The sequence below is a fragment of the Mauremys reevesii genome, linkage group 11 (genome assembly GCF_016161935.1).
Source record: "Mauremys reevesii isolate NIE-2019 linkage group 11, ASM1616193v1, whole genome shotgun sequence".
Lineage (NCBI taxonomy): Eukaryota > Metazoa > Chordata > Testudines > Geoemydidae > Mauremys > Mauremys reevesii.
In genome coordinates this window covers 28326280-28344455 of record NC_052633.1, presented here as the reverse complement: position 1 = coordinate 28344455, position 18176 = coordinate 28326280, and the positions used below count along the sequence as shown (strand labels likewise).

The 18176-nt window shown below is 38.7% G+C and overlaps 1 protein-coding gene across 1 annotated transcript in view; it reads left to right on the top strand.

Moving 5' to 3' along the window:
• Nucleotides 1-18176, top strand: part of COL3A1 (collagen type III alpha 1 chain) — a 75028-nt gene that overhangs the window by 38241 nt on the left and 18611 nt on the right. Inside the window, exons 7-32 of the mRNA XM_039494451.1 lie at nucleotides 197-250; nucleotides 1616-1669; nucleotides 2841-2894; nucleotides 3070-3123; nucleotides 3811-3864; nucleotides 4487-4531; nucleotides 4798-4851; nucleotides 5883-5927; nucleotides 7413-7466; nucleotides 8400-8498; nucleotides 8659-8703; nucleotides 8824-8922; nucleotides 10438-10491; nucleotides 10654-10761; nucleotides 12013-12066; nucleotides 12172-12270; nucleotides 13723-13776; nucleotides 14188-14286; nucleotides 14494-14547; nucleotides 14663-14716; nucleotides 15740-15793; nucleotides 16294-16347; nucleotides 17014-17058; nucleotides 17176-17274; nucleotides 17378-17485; nucleotides 17977-18030. Coding sequence (XP_039350385.1) covers nucleotides 197-250; nucleotides 1616-1669; nucleotides 2841-2894; nucleotides 3070-3123; nucleotides 3811-3864; nucleotides 4487-4531; nucleotides 4798-4851; nucleotides 5883-5927; nucleotides 7413-7466; nucleotides 8400-8498; nucleotides 8659-8703; nucleotides 8824-8922; nucleotides 10438-10491; nucleotides 10654-10761; nucleotides 12013-12066; nucleotides 12172-12270; nucleotides 13723-13776; nucleotides 14188-14286; nucleotides 14494-14547; nucleotides 14663-14716; nucleotides 15740-15793; nucleotides 16294-16347; nucleotides 17014-17058; nucleotides 17176-17274; nucleotides 17378-17485; nucleotides 17977-18030 — 1701 coding nt within the window. The remainder of the gene's footprint in view (nucleotides 1-196; nucleotides 251-1615; nucleotides 1670-2840; nucleotides 2895-3069; nucleotides 3124-3810; nucleotides 3865-4486; nucleotides 4532-4797; nucleotides 4852-5882; nucleotides 5928-7412; nucleotides 7467-8399; nucleotides 8499-8658; nucleotides 8704-8823; nucleotides 8923-10437; nucleotides 10492-10653; nucleotides 10762-12012; nucleotides 12067-12171; nucleotides 12271-13722; nucleotides 13777-14187; nucleotides 14287-14493; nucleotides 14548-14662; nucleotides 14717-15739; nucleotides 15794-16293; nucleotides 16348-17013; nucleotides 17059-17175; nucleotides 17275-17377; nucleotides 17486-17976; nucleotides 18031-18176) is intronic.

Genomic DNA, 18176 nt, shown 5'->3' with positions numbered 1-18176 from the left:
TGGATCTCCATTTAGTGGAGTAGTTTCAATCCATATTGCACAATTGATTATTTGATCCTGTCAGTTTGCTTCCCTCTTGTTGTTCAGTAATTGTTCTGGGTGAATTATTTATTATGATTATGAGAGTATTGCAATATGTAGCAACCTCCTGGGGGAAAAAACAGTGATTTCTCAGCTGTGTTCTTCTACATATCAGGGTGCTCATGGATACCAAGGTTCCCCTGGTGAGCCTGGACAAGCTGGCCCTTCTGTAAGTATCACTTTACGTTACTATGCACTTAAAAGTCATGTTCTTGCAAGCTTTCCATAGACATATGCCCATCTTGCCTGAGTAAGGATGTTAGACTGATCCCTTAAGAAATGAATTGGTAGAAGGAATATAGTCTATGCAAGTTTATTTGTTCAACCTTTTAAACAAAGAAACAAGTCACACCAGACTTTTCAGTAGAATGGTAATAATCCATATGAATGCATGTAGGAAAAAATTACTTCACTTTGGGTCTGATCCAAAGCCCATTGAAGTCAATGGTAATCCTTCCATTGACTTCAATGGGCTTTGGATCAGGCTTTATGAAAGGAAGACCTGCAGAGAAGCAATTCGCTATGTACGTATTAGCTATGGACCAAATTCAGTTCTATGGTGCACTAACCATTAGGGATGGGCAGTATTTGATGCAAACCATTTTTGCTCATGAAAATAGAGACAATTTTGGAAACCCTTAGAACAATTAAATCCATTGCAAATTCTCCTTTTCATTGCTGATCAAATTCCTCTCCTATTTGGCTGCAGTTTATCCATTAGTTCACACATTCAGATACAAATCTCTCATTTCACTTCTGCGGGCTCACCAAAGTGACGGGAACTTGATTAAACAATCTATGACATTTAGCTAGTTACTGCCTTTCATAGGCCTAAATAGTAACAGGAAGAATATATCTGTGATGCATTTAACATTTAAGGAATAGTTTAAACCCACGTCAGCTGAATACTAGATAGGACAAAAACTTAGGCAGGGTTGAATAGAGGTCTAAAAATAGTGATTGCATACATGGAGATGCTGGTAAACCCTCTTAGCTGTGTTGATTTCAATGGAACTATGCCAAATTACACGCCCAATAATACTTTTAATCCCCAAAAGTGAAAGTCCCCCTGTTCCAGTCAGAGTGGGCATTAAGCAGTAAACTACATGAGGGTTTAGAGATGGAATTAACCCTGCTATCTATGGGTTGCCTGTGTGGCTGCAATGCATTCCCTTCTTGGCCACTGTTCCAACTCATGGGCAGCAGGTTTCTGATTCCTGGATCTACATAGTCACAAACTTATGACCCTCTAGTCCAATCCTGCCCTGTTTTGAAACCCTTCTGCACTGGCCGATTTGGAGCCATAGAAAGGCCCACTCTGTGGAGTGCAGTTAGTCAAATGCCCCCTTGTCCACCACTGTCATGAAGTGCAGCATGCCTTGGGCCAGACCTCCCCACTGAGGAGTTACCCTGAATAACTACCCACTGTATTTACCAAACCTGTGTATTGCAGCTGTGCGAGTAGTTCATGACTTTTTAATACAATTTTTATTTGTACATGATGGAAGAAAATTAATCTTTATTTTGTTTTCAGGGACCTCCAGGACCCCCAGGATTACTAGGCCCAGCAGGTCCCCCAGGAAAAGATGTAAGTTCAATGTTACAGTATGTAATAGAGGAGGATCAAAATTACTGCATAGTGTTATTAAAGCAATGGTTATTGGTACCACTCTAAGTGTCTTTCAGGCTATCACATGTAATCCCCCGATTTGTACATTTCATAATGTTTTTAAAAATTTGCTCTTGGTTAAAACTTGGTATGAAATGCCTCCGTTCCAGAGATGTAACAATCTCCGGCCCCTTATTAAACATATCGTAAATAATATATAGGCACCATAAGTGAGGTCAGGACTGAGTGGCTGATTTGACAGTTGCTCTGAATTTCTTTGCATTGGCCAGTTTTAGTTACAAACCATCGTTTCGTTTACCATTTGTGTGTTAACAGCTTGGAGCGTCTGTGCTTCTATTGTAGTTCCAAGCTTTTATGTTTGTTTGGGGGGGGGTTGATCATTTCCCCTGGGTGTGCTAAGGAGATCAATTGTTTTTTTTTCTCGATCCCAAAATGCAGCCCTTCGTATTTGTCACCTCTATTTTATGCAAAGATCCTACAACGTTGACACCTGGCATTGAACTCATTAAGGGCTTGATCCATAGCCCAGTGCAGTCAACGGATGACTCCCTTTAAGTTTAATGAGGTTTGGATCAGGCCATACATAGATAGGCAGTGATAAAGATAGGATAGAGCCTACTTTTGATATGTGCCTGAAATCTTATTCTGAGCCACATTAACTTTGAATCTTTGGGAAATGGGTTCTATGGTCATGAAAAACCAGGTGTTGGCTCACAACACCAGATAGATTATTCTGCATGGCTATTGTACAGAGAGACACAATCAGTCAATAAAAGTCTTTGTCCCTTTTGTCTGTTTCTCCATGTGTGGTAAATATCAGAGGCACCATGAGGCTTCTGTGATGCCACCATTTCCACCAAGAATAGCGTGGCTAAGACTGGAACTTAGTCCTTGTTCATCAAAACATTTGATGAGAATAGATCATGAGCTGTGACGGGCTTCTAATGTAAAGACAAAATTGTGCTATGAGACAGATTTCACCCTGGCATAAACTGATGTGATGTCCTCCACCCATTGATGTCAATGAGAGTTGCACCAGCTTATTCCAACGTCTGTTTAGACCTGTATTACTAATTCTTTGCCAGAAACTGAAGTAGCAACAGAGCAAAACCGTTTATTCTGTCCATAGGGAGAACCTGGAAGACCAGGCAGACCTGGTGAGCGTGGATTACCTGGACCAGCGGTAAGAAAGAGCCCCCAAGAGAGCTCTTCTGAATGAAAAACCAATTTGTTATTGATTTTGCATTTTGTTAACTATACCACCAGACTGACTATGCTACTTAATATATATTAGTTTATGTGCTTCATTACTCCACCGTATTTGTAATTTACATATTCTTTTATGCTTATATGCTTAGGGCCACAAAGGACCCCCTGGTATGCCTGGATTCAATGGAATGAAAGGTCACAGAGTAAGTATTATCGTAAGAGTATTTCTGAGTGAATTACTCTAACTGAATCATTATGCAACAGGCACAAGCACTCCCCTTCGCAGAACTTTTGAAAAGTTCAGATCTGAACTTCACAACTCACTCTTCTCTCAGTAATGGGCCTTTTGAAAATCTAAAACCCTGGTCATGAACATCCTACACTTTGGGAAAGTTCTGATCTGGACTCAATATGTGTCCCTTTGTCCCATCTCTGCTTATTTTGATTTACCATTGAGTTACCGTTAATACAGATGACAAATAAATTACCTGGAATGTATTCTTAACTACGAGCAAAATTTTGATCCCCATATTTACATTGTTGAGCAGTTATCCACATGAGCAGTCCAACTGAAATCAATGGGACTATTCGTGGCACTAAATTCTCATCTATGTAGTAAGGAGTTCACAGTCTATTTCTAATCATACACTGATCATCTTTTGCATTTTTATGTTCCTGTTAACATTTTACAACAGGATTCGTTAAAGCTATTTTGATTTTCTGTCGTATTATTATTTGAACAAATATAAGACAGTTTCCTACAATGTAAGATTCGTTGTTAGCTTTTCAGGTTTAAAAAAAAAAAGGATGCACTTGACGTTCAATATTGATTAAGGAATATCAGGGTTTCAAAGTACAAATGAAATTTATGTTATTTTTGGTTCCCTTAGGGCTTTGATGGAAGAGATGGTGCCAAAGGTGATAGTGGTGCACCTGGTCTGAAGGTAAAGTGACTTTGTTGTAGCCTCTAGGAAGTATGTAATTTTACTCTGAATCAATAGTATAACTGTATTTTTTATGTTTGCTTCTGTAAAACCACTTACACTTTTTAAGTCCTGGCTGATCATGTCCATATAAATAATCAATTACTCTAGGGGAGTCTGTTGTCTGCAATTGCAGCATATCTCATCTGATTTTATAACAGTAACAGGCAGAAAACATGGAGATTCCCATGACTGAAGAGTATGTTCAACTTTATTACTTTAAAAAGATGCTTTTCTGATACACTTCAGGCCCAGTTCACCTCTGTGTTACACCAGTTTAATGCCAGAGTAACTCAATTGATTTTAATGGAATTACAGCCATGTAGAACTGAAGTAACACGATGATGGATTGGGCCCCAAGCCTTTATGTTTTAATATTTTGTGCCTGAGGTTGTTGAGACTTCTCAATTGCCATTAACTTCAGTAGAAGTTGAAGAAACTGAATACCTCACAAAACGTGTTTAGCTTCTCATAGGATTGGGACCTTGCTTTTTACTGTGTTTCATCCCTACAAGAGATCACTAATGAAATATGGTAATAAAAGTTAATTCTGTCAAAACCTGATATTCTCTTTATATAACAGGGTGAAAATGGTCTTCCTGGAGAAAATGGATCACCTGGGCCAATGGTAATTTTTTTTCATTATCATTTAATTAGAATTTACAGTAACTGATACTTTTTCTGCTAGGTATTTCTTACTATCTTCAGCTCTCTTCTGACTTTATTCCTCAAGAGCTTGAGTCTGCCACCCTTACACACACAAAGTACTACTTACCCATGAAGACAGCTCCATTCAAACATTTCTAAGCAAAATTGTTTTCTTCTTGTTGTTTGTTACATGGTGTCTTTGAAAATCCATCTCATCTCCCAAATTAATAATCATATGTTCTTTAGGGTCCAAGAGGTCCAGCTGGTGAAAGGGGAAGGCCAGGATCTCCTGGTTCTGCTGTAAGTAATTGGAACGAAACTACAGGATTGCTATTATTTCTGTTGCATGACCCTACAGGTGCACATCATGCTTTGTTGATGCACAAAATAAAAGCTCCCTGACTCACAGAGCTTACAGTCTAAGTTAGATGTAGTACAGCAAATAGTGTATAGGAGGATATGGCAGTATATATAGCTTCTGCAAAATCGTCATGAAAATTTACCAGCCAAAGATCAAGGTTGTAGTAAAGGGCATACAGATTTGTTACATGGAATGTGTCCTTAATGAGTCCTTCTTTATATTGTATGCTAATATATTATGCTTTGAGGGTATAAGTTCAGCCAATAGGGTGGGTAGGATGGAGTAGAGGTCAGCATTGGAAGACTAACTAAACAAAGCGACTGCTAGGAGAAGAGTGAGATTGTGGTGTCCCAGCTTGGACTACAAGGGGAGGTCATAATTATCGCCAGCTAATGCAAACAAGTCTCAACCTAAAATATAACAGAACAGGGACTGTTTATGTTAGTACACAATGTACTGAGCAATGAAAATGTCTGATACATCTACAGCAGAGGTAGCAGGCCTTAAATCATTGTTAATTCTTTTGTGCCACATTTTATCCTTTCTCTGTGGTTGTAAGATATAGTCATTCTAGAATGCATGACATCGACTGCTGTCTTATTTATTTAATCTAAAGTGCAGGTCACACACATTATGTTTTGCTCTATTAAGCATGATTGCTCTGCATTAAAGAATTTGTGGTGTCTAATAACATATTTCCTTGTATACCACTATCTTCTTATTACAGCAGAGTGCATGTACAATTGATAGGCACTTTTGTATATTACTACTACTACTACTACTATTGTTATTTAATATAGTAGGCACCCATACCTGAGGAATTGTGTATGCCATAATAAAATATATAGGACTGTATGGACATACAGAAACATGGTTTGAAAGTCAATATCGTTGTCCAATATCAAAATCCTTGGCTTTTCAGCCCCGAAGAGAAAGTATGGTATGTAATTATGTTGTCTTCTTTTGGTAGGGTGCCCGTGGTAATGATGGTACTCCAGGAGCATCTGGACAAGCTGTAAGAAACTTAATACCTATTGTATTCTTAACTATTTTTCTCTTGCCCATGTGCTTGATGTGCTACAACGCCATCCATTAATTGGACATGGTTTGCCTTATGAATAGTGTCTTATGCAATTATAACTTTCAATAACTTTATGTTTGCTATTATGATTGAAACAAAAAACCTTAATTTTTGATGAAGAATAAAAAGAAAATAAGAGAAATCATGAGCCTATAAATCAAAAGGATGTGTATGTATATCTAAGCTTTTCTCTAATTATTTACTGACGAAGATAATGGAAACTCTTTACATGGGCCAGATTTTGAATGATTTCATCATATAAGTCACTCAGCCCTAGCGCCAGACCATGATGTCAAGCTGTCTAGAGTAGCTCATGAGCAAGAGTGCCAACCTCAGGGCAGACTGTCAAGGAACAAGGCACAAACCCCAAACTGGTTGTATGTTCTATAATTAGATTTCATCAACCAAGTAACAAGTGTGAACTCCTGTCTATCTTGCCTTTGTGATAGATTGACCCTTACGCCTAAAATCACAACAATATTCAGGTTACTCCCAGTCCCAAAGGACCAGTCATTTACTCCAGGTCAATTGTACCTCTGATATCAAACCAAAGACAATGCTTGTAGCCAATCCTATAATACTAACTAACGAGTTATTAACTAAGAAAAAGAAATAAGATGGTTATTTACAAGGTTAAAGCAGGTAAACAGACACACACCAATGAGATACAGTCTTAGGTTCCAAAAGTTAATAGTAGCTGCTATAATATGCAAGCTCTAGATGTCCTTATGGCTAACCCAAGCCAAGCAGTTGGTGATCACTTGATTATGCTTAGAAACATTGCCCTCTCCAAATGCCAAACAGCATCATGATATAGTTCCTTTTTGTCAGGCATTTTTATTCCCTTCCCCCAGAGTTCAAGCTGATGGGATGAGTTCACACGCAAGCCCCCTCTTCATGAAGGTGGGGGAGAACAATCAACAAAGTCTTTGTCCTTTGATGCTTCACAATGGCTCATTTGGTTTCAATGGGCCATATAAACCATGAGTTAGCCCAACTCATATAAACCGTAAGGTAGCCCAACATTTTTATTTTTCCAACTACTTAGAAACTGTAATAGTCGCAACCATATTCTCCTCTTTTCCCTCTCACATGCTTTCATTCAAGTGATCTGTTAAAATATTTTGTGCAATATCATCTCGATAGTCATACTTTTCAAATTGAAATTATTCAGTTACAAAAACATCCACATCTGGTTGAAAATGTACATTGAATAAGGGTAACTAAAGTATAGGTGTGATATTTTCAAACCAGCCAAATTTCATCTTCTAGAGTATGACTCATATTTCTTGATATTTTGCCAGATATTTCTTTTTTCACGACAGAAAAAACTCTCACAGTCAGGTTTATTTTCAAATTAAGATTCATTCCATATGACCTTCACCTCTTGTAATAATAACTTTGCCTTCTTTATTTAAGGGTCCCCCTGGCCCCCCCGGAACTGCAGGATTTCCAGGCTCTCCAGGTGCTAAGGTATCTATTTGAAGATCTATTTTACCATATGGTATATGCCTACATAAATACCTAAGATATAGTAGTGTATGGTTTTGGTTCCTCACTGTCAGGCTGCTATCACATTTCTTGGAGGTCTATAGCTGATGTATTTTCATACACAGAATTAGGCAACTCATGCTCACTTCACTCTCACAAGCACTCCCATTGGAACCAATGCATGTGAATGCTGTGAGGATTTGTCCCAAGGCCTGGAACCTCTCTCACTTCTGCATATGTTTTGGAAGTTTCTCCAGGGTATTTTCATGCTGACCTCTAGGCACATTTACAATACAAGTAATAAAATAATCCAGTAGTACTACTTATTTTGTATGTCACCCACTCTAATATGAAGCCCACAACTGTGCACATCACTGTCCTTGTAATTGTTGATTTATTTCACCTTCTTTTTTAGCCCTTCGTCTCTGGAGCGTCTCTCTGCTCCTCCATGTTAAATATACAAATTATGTGCTCTTTTTTATTTCTTTTCTTATGTTAAAAGGACTAAATTGCAGTCTTGTTTGTTTAAGGAATACTGTAAGGCCCAGGGTGGGGCTTTGGCAACTAGGTAAAGGTACTCTGATGCATTCTACCTGCACAGGAAAGAGGCAGATACAATGCCTTATAGTGCATGAGGGGGAATGTGCTTTCTATCACTTTTTAGAACTGCCTGAGACAATATGCAGTATGTCAGCAAGTGCTGCCCAGCATATATTGACAAGTTCTAGCTGGCTGTGTTCCTTTGGATCAATTACCAGTCCCCTTTGCTCAGGATAGGCTTGTGTCAGCATTCTGCCTGGGTCCAGCAAAGGTGCACTGGCTGAGGAAGAGGTAATAAGGCTAAAATGTTAATATTATCCATTGGGAGCAATACTAGAGTGAGTTCAATTTGCTCTCATACCATCGTCTTCATAGGGTGAAGCTGGTGCTCCTGGTTCCCCGGGCTCTGATGGTACCCCTGGACAAAGAGGAGAACCTGGTCCACAAGGTCATGCTGGTGCAGCTGGTTCTCCTGTAAGTAACTAACATCACATAAGTCCTTGGAAATATTGTACTCGTTATACAAACATATTGTTATGATTACTGCCATATAAATTGATGTTTGCAAAGTGCTATGGAATTTTTGGATTTAAGGACAATGTTATAGCATTGATTAATCATTTCTTCTTTCCAGGGCAATCCTGGAAGAGATGGAAACCCAGGTGGTAAAGGTGAAACGGTAAGTATCCCACTAAATTGTCATTGTTTGCTTTGTTATTGGTTGGGGTTACAGGTTTTATTATGCCGCATTCAGTAATGCCATGCTTTATTCATATTAGTGTCCTTCAATCCCAAACAGGGCCCTGCTGGTATTCCTGGTGCGCCTGGGTTGAGTGGAGCCCGTGGCCCTCCTGGTCCCGCGGGCATTAATGGAATTCCCGGACAAAGAGGCGGGCCAGTGAGTCACCAACATTATTTTCATTACTAATAGCAAACGAGGGGATAAATTCCCCGCTACCTACAACAGTGCAAAACCATGAACGGCAGTGGGGTTGCACAGGTGGACAGGGAGTCCTCAGACTTACGACACAATTCGTTCCTCAGAATTGCATTGTAAGTCGAAACACTGTAAGTCAAAAATGCTTTTCCCATAGGAATCAATGGTAGGAAGGGGGGATTGGTTCCTGAACCAAGCCTTGATACACTGTTTTCACCACAATAATCCAGTTTTTTTGTACTAAATGAATTATAGATGACTAATGTTGCAAACAGCATTCAAATAAACCCATAAACTCACATAAGAATGCCAGCAACAGAGGCTCAGAAAGCCAGGGAGAATGGCACACATGCTGAGCCTCAGCCAATCATTGTTCAAGCTTTCTGATTGGCAGAGCCCGGAGCCGGGAGCCAATCAAAAACGAGCAGCAACCCTACCTGGCAACAACCTACCCTGCTGCCTCAAAGCCAATCAGAAGCGACACCTTCCAGCTCCATACCAGTATAATGAAACCAGGAAGTGATTTCAAGCAAACTTTATTCAAATCGAGTGTCCTAAGGGCAAAACAATCTTCATAGGGGCGAAACGGGCAGCCAATTGAAAAGTGATGTAAGTGGCGTCTGATGTAACAGGCATCGTAAGTTCGAGGACTCCCTGTACGTGACAGAAGAATATGGCTTAGAGAGTTCTGTTAGAAGCCTTCAGACATTTCCCATATGTGTGAACTCGCCTAGTCAATTCTACCATCCCTTTGCTATTGTCTATTATAATTATCCAACCAACAAAACAGAAAAAACAGAGCAAAGCAAAAACTTTGGTAATAGTATAATATTGGTAATAGTATAAAGCCATGGTAAAATGACTGATCTTTGTCCACCCTAAATATTCCAAGTATTGAACCTTACTGACATAGTTATGTCTCACTTTGGGTTGTAGGAGGATGTATCTGGATGGCTACTCAGCTTTAAAAACACCCCATTCATCCATTTCTAATTTTAACGTATAAAAAATTTCATCTTTTTTATTTCTAAATTACCCTGGGACTGCCCCCTATGAAACCTACTCATAGTGTGTAAAATATTTATTCTTATATTAACATTGAAATTAACCTGCCGTATCCTGACAGAATTACTCCATAATTCCTCAAACCTTATTAATGCAAATTTCAATTGACAACAAGCAAAACTGACATCAAACTCCCAGTGATTCAAAAACAGAATGAAACCTAGGATTTGACCCAATGGAAGCACTCACCTGAATAAGGATGTACAGGATCGTCTCTTTTATAGAGAGGATGTATAACCAGCTCCAGCAGGAGTCTTCCACTTCTGTTTGCCTCCTGTAAACAGATAAACCATAACAATGAGCTGACAATTTAAATGCTGAGAGATATATTTCTTATTATTATTGTTATCTAACAAACCTTCTGAAATATTCTGTTATGTAGAAGTGGTAATGGAAGTGTGTTCTGTTTAGGGTGAACCTGGTAAGAACGGTGCAAAAGGAGAGCCAGGCGCACGAGGAGAGCGTGTAAGTGATTTTCTAAATATTCTGGTTTCTTTAATGCATGTTTTACAAGCTTATTAATAACAGGCCAAATACAGTCCTTACCCCAGGCAAAACTTTCATTGAACTCAGTGAGAGTTTTGCCTCCACACAATATGTTTTCCCTTGTTCCTGCTTTGTCACTAGGGTGAAAATGGTATTCCAGGCGCTGCTGGCCCTCCTGGCGAAGAAGGCAAAAAGGGTGCTAATGGTGAGCCAGGCACAAATGGGCTACCTGGAACACCAGGAGAAAGGGTAAGCACTCCAAGTCACCATGCTGGGTAGTTAAATGATACGTCACATACAGTGTCCCAAAACCCGGGATTCAAACTTTGAGGAAAGTCTGAATCTAGATAGATATTGAACTAAACTTCCAGATGTGAACATCCCACGTAATGGAAAAATTCAGATCCTGATCCTAATCTAAATCTGCTCTGCATGGCTTGGGTCTTTCTTTATTTTAAAATACATTAAAGTTATTCTTCTTTTGATAGCTAGAGGGTTATTAATCTTGAAAAACTGGTGTTTCTACCTAAGATTTTGAACCAAATAAGAACACAGAAAGTATAGTATAACATGTATTAAAAACTGCAAAGACAATCCATCTACAATTTGTAGAGTGACACTCCATCAATTAAATTGAATTCCAGCAGATCAAATGAACATGACAAAGTTTCAGCTCTTGAAAGTGGAATTAAGGCTGATTCATCCATATTCAGGATAATCAGCTGATTCTTCTGCCAACAGTCTTTTAACAATTAGATGCTACTGGTTTGTATAGAGTTTTATCATGGATTCATTATTGAAATAAATTGTTCCAGCATCATTAATGACAGCCTGCTGCTCATTTTAATTTCCTGTCCCCACCAAAAACAAATTAGAATTGAGATTGATTCAATTTTGTATTCACTAACTTTGGAAGTATTTTGGAAAGTTGTGAGGAAATCAGAGATGCACAGTGAACAAAATAGGAGGAGGTTGAATGCATGAGTGAACTGTAAATGGAAGGTTGTCTTAAAACAATGTAGACAATAGTAACTAATGCAACCAAGAGGCCTTCTTAAAGAATGATAGAGAAGGAAAATCATTTTTCAGGGCTGAAATGTGTTAATTTTTTAACATGAATTTAAGGAAATCCTAAAGAATAGGGCCTATACCAGTGCCCATTGAAGTCACTTAGAGGACTCCCTTTGACCTCAGTGGGCTTTGGATTAGACCCAAAGTGCACTGTGCGTACAGAAAAAGGATCTTGAATCTGTACAGCCAGGATGGAATGTCATCTCCATCTATCTCTTTCACTGAATATCACTAAAATATGAGTAAATGTGGTTGGTTGAGAAGCATCAAAGTTTGTTATTACAACATTTAAAAATATTTGGATCTATTTGTGTTAACAGAACGTTGCACGCGATCTTTCAAGAAACCAGCAGATGTTTTTAATTGTCTCTGATACATTGCCTGTTATTTGATCCATGGGAATAAAATGTCTGCTCTCTTGCTTGGCAGGGTATCCCAGGTGGCCGTGGCATACCCGGTAGTAATGGACTTCCAGGAGAAAAGGTACATGCTTTCCCAATTTCATAAAATTCATTATAATAATACTAATTTAAATAGCTTTATTTACTTATCGTGAATGTCCAATGTCCTTTTTTTAAAAAAATTAAGGGTCCTGCTGGCGAACGTGGTAGTCCAGGCATTGCAGGTCCAAGAGGAGCTCCAGGAGAATCTGGACGCGATGGTGGCCCTGGTCTTCCAGGAATGAGAGTAAGAGAGAATGTTCTTTTAATGTGCTATTAAGATAATTTGATGATGTTCTTTATTACAGATGGCTGAGTTGGTTTGGTACAGCAACCAGGGCCAAAGCTCCAAGGGGATATCAAACCTTTTTTGAGATTTTCAATCCGTGTCAATATCTATTTTATGTATTTAATTAATTATATTAATTGTACACTCTGTGCACTTTGTGGTTGTGGTTAAAAATGGAACTAGAAGTGCAAAAAATACTGTAAGGACACTCCTTCTTATGGGATTTCCAACCCAGGTGTTCAAGCCCAAGAGAATTAAACAATCTGAATAAAATTTGGATAGTATTCAGACTTCTGGGTGCTTAGCTAAACCCCTGAACCTTCAACTGTTTGCCACCATATCTGAATTTCAATTAGCTCAAAATCCTTTCAGTACATTTTGGTGATTTTCAAAGCAATGAGTTAAATCCTTTCCTCAGTGCATTAGGGAGTGTCTGAAGTTGAGTATTGCATACTTAGGGTTGTAGTAGCCTCCAAAGCCGCCCTTGTGCCCCTCCACAGAAGTGTATTGATCAATGGATCGTATAATACCAAATCAACCAGCACTGACCTGCCCCACTCCCACAACATATCTCCAAAGTTGGGAGCAGGAAGACTATATGAAGCTGCACTCCGTAGGAAGCAGGAGGTACCAAACTGCTCAGGTTACAGCATGGCTCTGATAGGATTTGACTCTATATAAACTTCCATTGAATAATTTTATATTTAATCTAATTTTATATAAATATAAAATTTGAACATTATTTTTTCTGATATGAAGCCTTTAGTATTTGCAAAAAAGAATGCAAATGTGCTGTTTGGTCTTTGGCATATAATATTTGATGCCCACAGACTCAATCAGAGAGAAGTTATAAGGCATTAGGCATAAAAAGCAGAAAAGTACAATGTGCTATACTGAGAATTAGTGGGTACTGGTGACCAATATTTGTAAGTTTGAAAGTCAGCAACCACTGATTTTCCTTACAGGCTTATGAATTATTACATTTTACACACGGTTAAATAGTTTTTATTGGAAATCAATGTGCCTTTCAGACATACAATGTGTCATAAATCATATATTTGGTAAATTGAAGAGCAAAGCCAAAATTACTAAGAATGTGCTATTAAATGTAGTTGTTTGTAAACAATAGGGACTTAATTGCCTTTCGTTGCCTACTTTAATTTTAGACTATAATGATTGCTTTTTGGTGCCTAAAGCAACTTCATTCCGTCTATCAGATATCACAGAATGGGCTGAGTCCCTATTAAATGAATTATTGATCAGCTAGTCCCTTGTAAATCCAATGGATTTCTTTAATGAGCCTGAAAAAGGTGTGTAAAACTAACTGTAAATAATGGTGTCTCTATAGAATGTGATCTAACAACATTAGTTTTTTCACTAAAAAATTAACATATTTTTTCTTCAATGCAGGGTTTGACAGGAAGTCCAGGGAGCCCAGGACATGATGGCAAACCCGGCCCTCCAGTATGTAAATTACACAAATATTATATGATAGTACTCTCACTGGGCTTGCCTTTGATCTCACTTAACACCATTATCATTCCATTGGCGTCCTGGTGCGAAATGTAGACGAGATCAGAAACAAGTTCATTAGTTGTGTTCTGTGTTAAATTTACAGTGACTGACTATTCTGTATGTTTTTCATTGTAACAGCACTGTCCAAACCTTGTTATTTAACATTACTATAAACACTGACTCCTCTTCCACGGGAGTTTAAGCGCAATTTAGAAATCATATTTCAAATGAAAAGTTAGCCAAAAATAACATAATGTTTGCTCACCTTTTAACTCTTTCATTTGATTTTTTTTAATATTTCTCTGTTGTTTATATAATCATTTGTTTCTTCTAATGGTTGCTATCTCTCTCCTGCATCAGGGTAATCAGGGAGAATCTGGCCGACCTGGTCCTCCAGGCCAATCAGGTCCACGAGGTCAACCAGGTGTGATGGGTTTCCCAGGTCCTAAGGGTAATGAGGTTAGTGTAATTCCTTGACTTAAAAACATACTTAATGGACCAGGGCCTCTGCAGTTGTAGATCAGTTTAGTTCCATTGACTTTGCTGGTGCTAAATTGATCTAATTCTGCAGATGATCTGGTCCTATACCTATGAAACTCTCATTTTAGCTAGAGGTTGAATTAGAAACATGTATTTTAAATATGTCTGGTCTTTCCCATTTTAAAGGGTGCACCAGGTAAGAATGGAGAAAGAGGTGCTCCTGGACCCCCTGGCACACAGGTCAGTTTCATTTATCAGCTTCTCTTTAGTAGTAATTCACAATGTCCTCTGTGATTTTAATCCTTTTAAAAATTGCACTGATCCATAATCACAGTCCAATTTTGTGATTTGATAGGGTCTTCCTGGAAAGAGTGGTGATGTCGGCCCCGCAGGTCCTCCAGGAGTCGCTGTAAGTGCAATGTCCAGTGTCTCATAAAAGAAAAATCTTGAAACAGCTGATATATTTTCTGTAAAAAACATGTGTTAATATTTCCCGAACACTCTCCAACTGCTTAGTGCTGGCAAGAACATTTTCTTATCTGATGGAGAGAGACATTTCCCATTAGTTATGAAGACAGAAACACCTGCTGGACTCATTTGTCTTGGTTTGTTTGTTAATAAGTACTCAATAGTTTGTTAAAAATAACTAAGACGGAAGTTCTGTTGTTATATACTGAAGTGAATGGAGCTGTGCCAATTTTAACCAACTAAGGATTACTGGAGAAATTTACAATTTCCTTTGGCAGTTTACCAGTGCTAAAGTTAGGTAACTTGGGTGCTGTATTAGGCATGTCTATGAAGGTAGTCTTTCTGCTGGAATTTTGGCTGCTGATAAGAAGATGGAAAGAATCTTAGCATGAGATAAGGATGAGTATGGATGCATTTGACAAGATGGCTTCCCCCTTTAGAAATGGGACACAGCAGTTCTTCCCTGTCTACCCGTGCCTTCTGTGGAAGCTAGCAGAGCTAGCCTAGAACCGAAATTTCATTTGGGGAGCACAAGGGCCATATATGATCTCTTTCTCCATCCCCAATGCACTTACTCACCCAGCTGAGTCCTCTGTGTATGGGAAAGACATCCATAAAGCAACTTGTGAATGATGGGAACTTTTAATATTTTGATTTTTTTAATAAAGCTTTCACAGTAGGCTTAATGTTGCAGACATTACTCACTGTTAAAAAAATTAAAAAAAATCCAGACCTTTTACTTTAATAGTTGTATGAGAGTATAGTCAGCAAGATCAGAGGGTCTGATAGTTACATGACAAAAGTTCAGTGGTGCTAATGGTTCACTTTTATGTTTTCATTTTTGTCTAATTTTGTGGCTTAGAATATATGTGGCATTTTAACTACAATATGCATATGTTAAGAATTCTTTTATGTTCTAGAATGATGTTGATGAATTTTGTGTTGCTTTTTTGTTTCCTTCCAGGGTTCTCCTGGTGAAAAAGGAGAGGCGGGATCTCCAGGTCCATCTGGCTTCCAGGTACTGTTCATTTCTTTTATTGCTTCCAATGCAATTTTTTAAAACAAGTAACAAATAAAGAAGTAGAACTTAAATATTTCAATTAGGGCTGGGCTTGTTTTCTCATGTTTTGAAGTGAGAAAGTTCAACCAAGATCTTCATGTAAGTTAGTTGATCAATATCTGGCAAGCCTGACTGACACCATGAAGAATGGTGATGGATCAGTGGGTTATCTATATCTGAATCTCTGGCTTTCCATTACACCTTCCTCATTTGCAAAATATTAGATACGATAACGAAATTATTTTCATTGAATTATTTCTGTGTCAACATTTTCTGTGACTTTGGATAATGCACAATTTAGGTTGGAAAACTTCAGTTAAAATAGATAGCTCTCAGGACAGTTGTTCGGATTCTACTTTTCTCTAAATCACCATGAAATATCAATCATATATAGATATTTCTATCTAGGTGTATATATATAATATTTATTTATGAAGTGGTGTCTTTAATTTAAACAGGGATTACCTGGTACTGCAGGCCCACCTGGAGAGAGTGGAAAGCCTGGAGAACCAGTAAGTTGTTCTTTCTTTTTTTGGAAATCAAGGAATCAAAACACAAATATAAGAACAGCAATTCCTTTCAGGCCCCCTTTTCAGATGCAAAACCCCTTGCACATAGAGGAATCTGTATTTTTGTGTCCTGCGAAGCTGTGATTCATCACAGGGTCTTTGTGCCTCAGCACTGAAGGCATTATCAAGGGTTGGTGGATTGGATGGGTGCATCCAGAAAGATGGGGATTTGGTCAGTGTATCCATGATAGTGGATCTATTGGCCAACCTCCTATCAGAGTACAAAGTAGGTGGAGCAGATACTGTGGCTACTGAAATTATGATTAAATCTTTCATACTGTGGGCACATGTGGGCTAACTGTGCTGATCCAATTGCCTCATCTCCCTTTTCTACCCCAGAGATACCACCTGAAAACACACCCTATGACTGCACTCTTAAACCTCAGGAAGTCCCTGTATTTTGACATCCATCTCTGGAAGTACCATCTTCCTGAAAATGGTATTTCCCAGAATTAGATCATAATAGGAGCCAAACAGGGGTAGTTTGTATGATCACTATCAGGGGTAAAATGTGAAGGAAATGAGATGCCAAACACTTTTTTTTTAGATACGTTTACTATGTAAAATGTAAAGTATATGAGTTAATAATATTTCTTGCATTGTAAACAGGGACAAAGAGGTGAAAATGGAGCCCCTGGACTTCCAGGTACTAAGGTAAGCATTGCAACAATATTTCTATGATTAAATGTGTGAAGGAGAGAAGGTCAATAAATGCAGAACCATGATACAGGCCTTGGGAACAAAGAACTAATGCATGTTTCTTTATGGCAGGGTGAAAATGGTCTCCCAGGTGAACGTGGTCCACAAGGTCCTCAAGGTTCTCCTGGAGCAAGAGGTGGAACAGGTCCTCCTGGCCCAGAAGGTGGCAAGGTACCTACTTTATGCTCAAACGCTTCATTGTGTTACATGAATCATTCAGGTTCATTCAGGTGCACCTTCAATTTTTATCTATATTTCCCCATTACACTTCTAGGGTCCTGCTGGTGCAACTGGCAATCCTGGTGGTATAGGGCCACCTGGTTTGCAAGGAATGCCAGGAGAAAGAGGAGGTAATGGAAGTCCTGGACCCAAAGGAGAGAAGGTAACAACTTTTTTTCTGCTACTACTTTTGTGAAATTACCATTTTAGCTTCATACCATGCAGCAGGTTTGTCATGTGTTCACTTTTGGCCTGATTTCAAAGGTGCTGAGTACCTACAGTTCCTACTGACTTCAGTGAGAGCTAAAGATACACAGCATCAATGCAAATCAGGACATATATTTTAAAAAGACTACAGTATGTGAAAATGCTGAGAGATTCTCGGCTGGTGTAAATCGGCATAGCTCCTCTGAAGCCAATGAAGTGATGCCAATTCGCACCAAAGGAGGATCTGGCCGATTGTTTCTACTCCTGTGTGTTGAATGGATTTTGAGTGTTACAACTGATTTCCATGTCTGACTGTGTATTCTTAGGCAGAATGTTATACTGAATGCCAGATTTGCATTGCCACAGTTAGAAAATCCAGTTAACAAGATACCCTTGTGACAGTTTCCTCAGTAATTTTCTAAATCCCTTTTAATTTATGTTTGAAAGGGAGAGCCCGGTGGCAGAGGTGGTGATGGCTTCCCTGGTAAAGACGGACCAAGGGTGAGCATAACTTCTCATAATGTATGAACATTCTTATTGCATGTGACTCAGCTTCAACAACTGTTGAAGAGTCATTTACAATGCAAGTAAGTTCTAAAGTTCATTGTGACTTGAACAGCAAACCTCATCATGTCCAGGGGAAATGA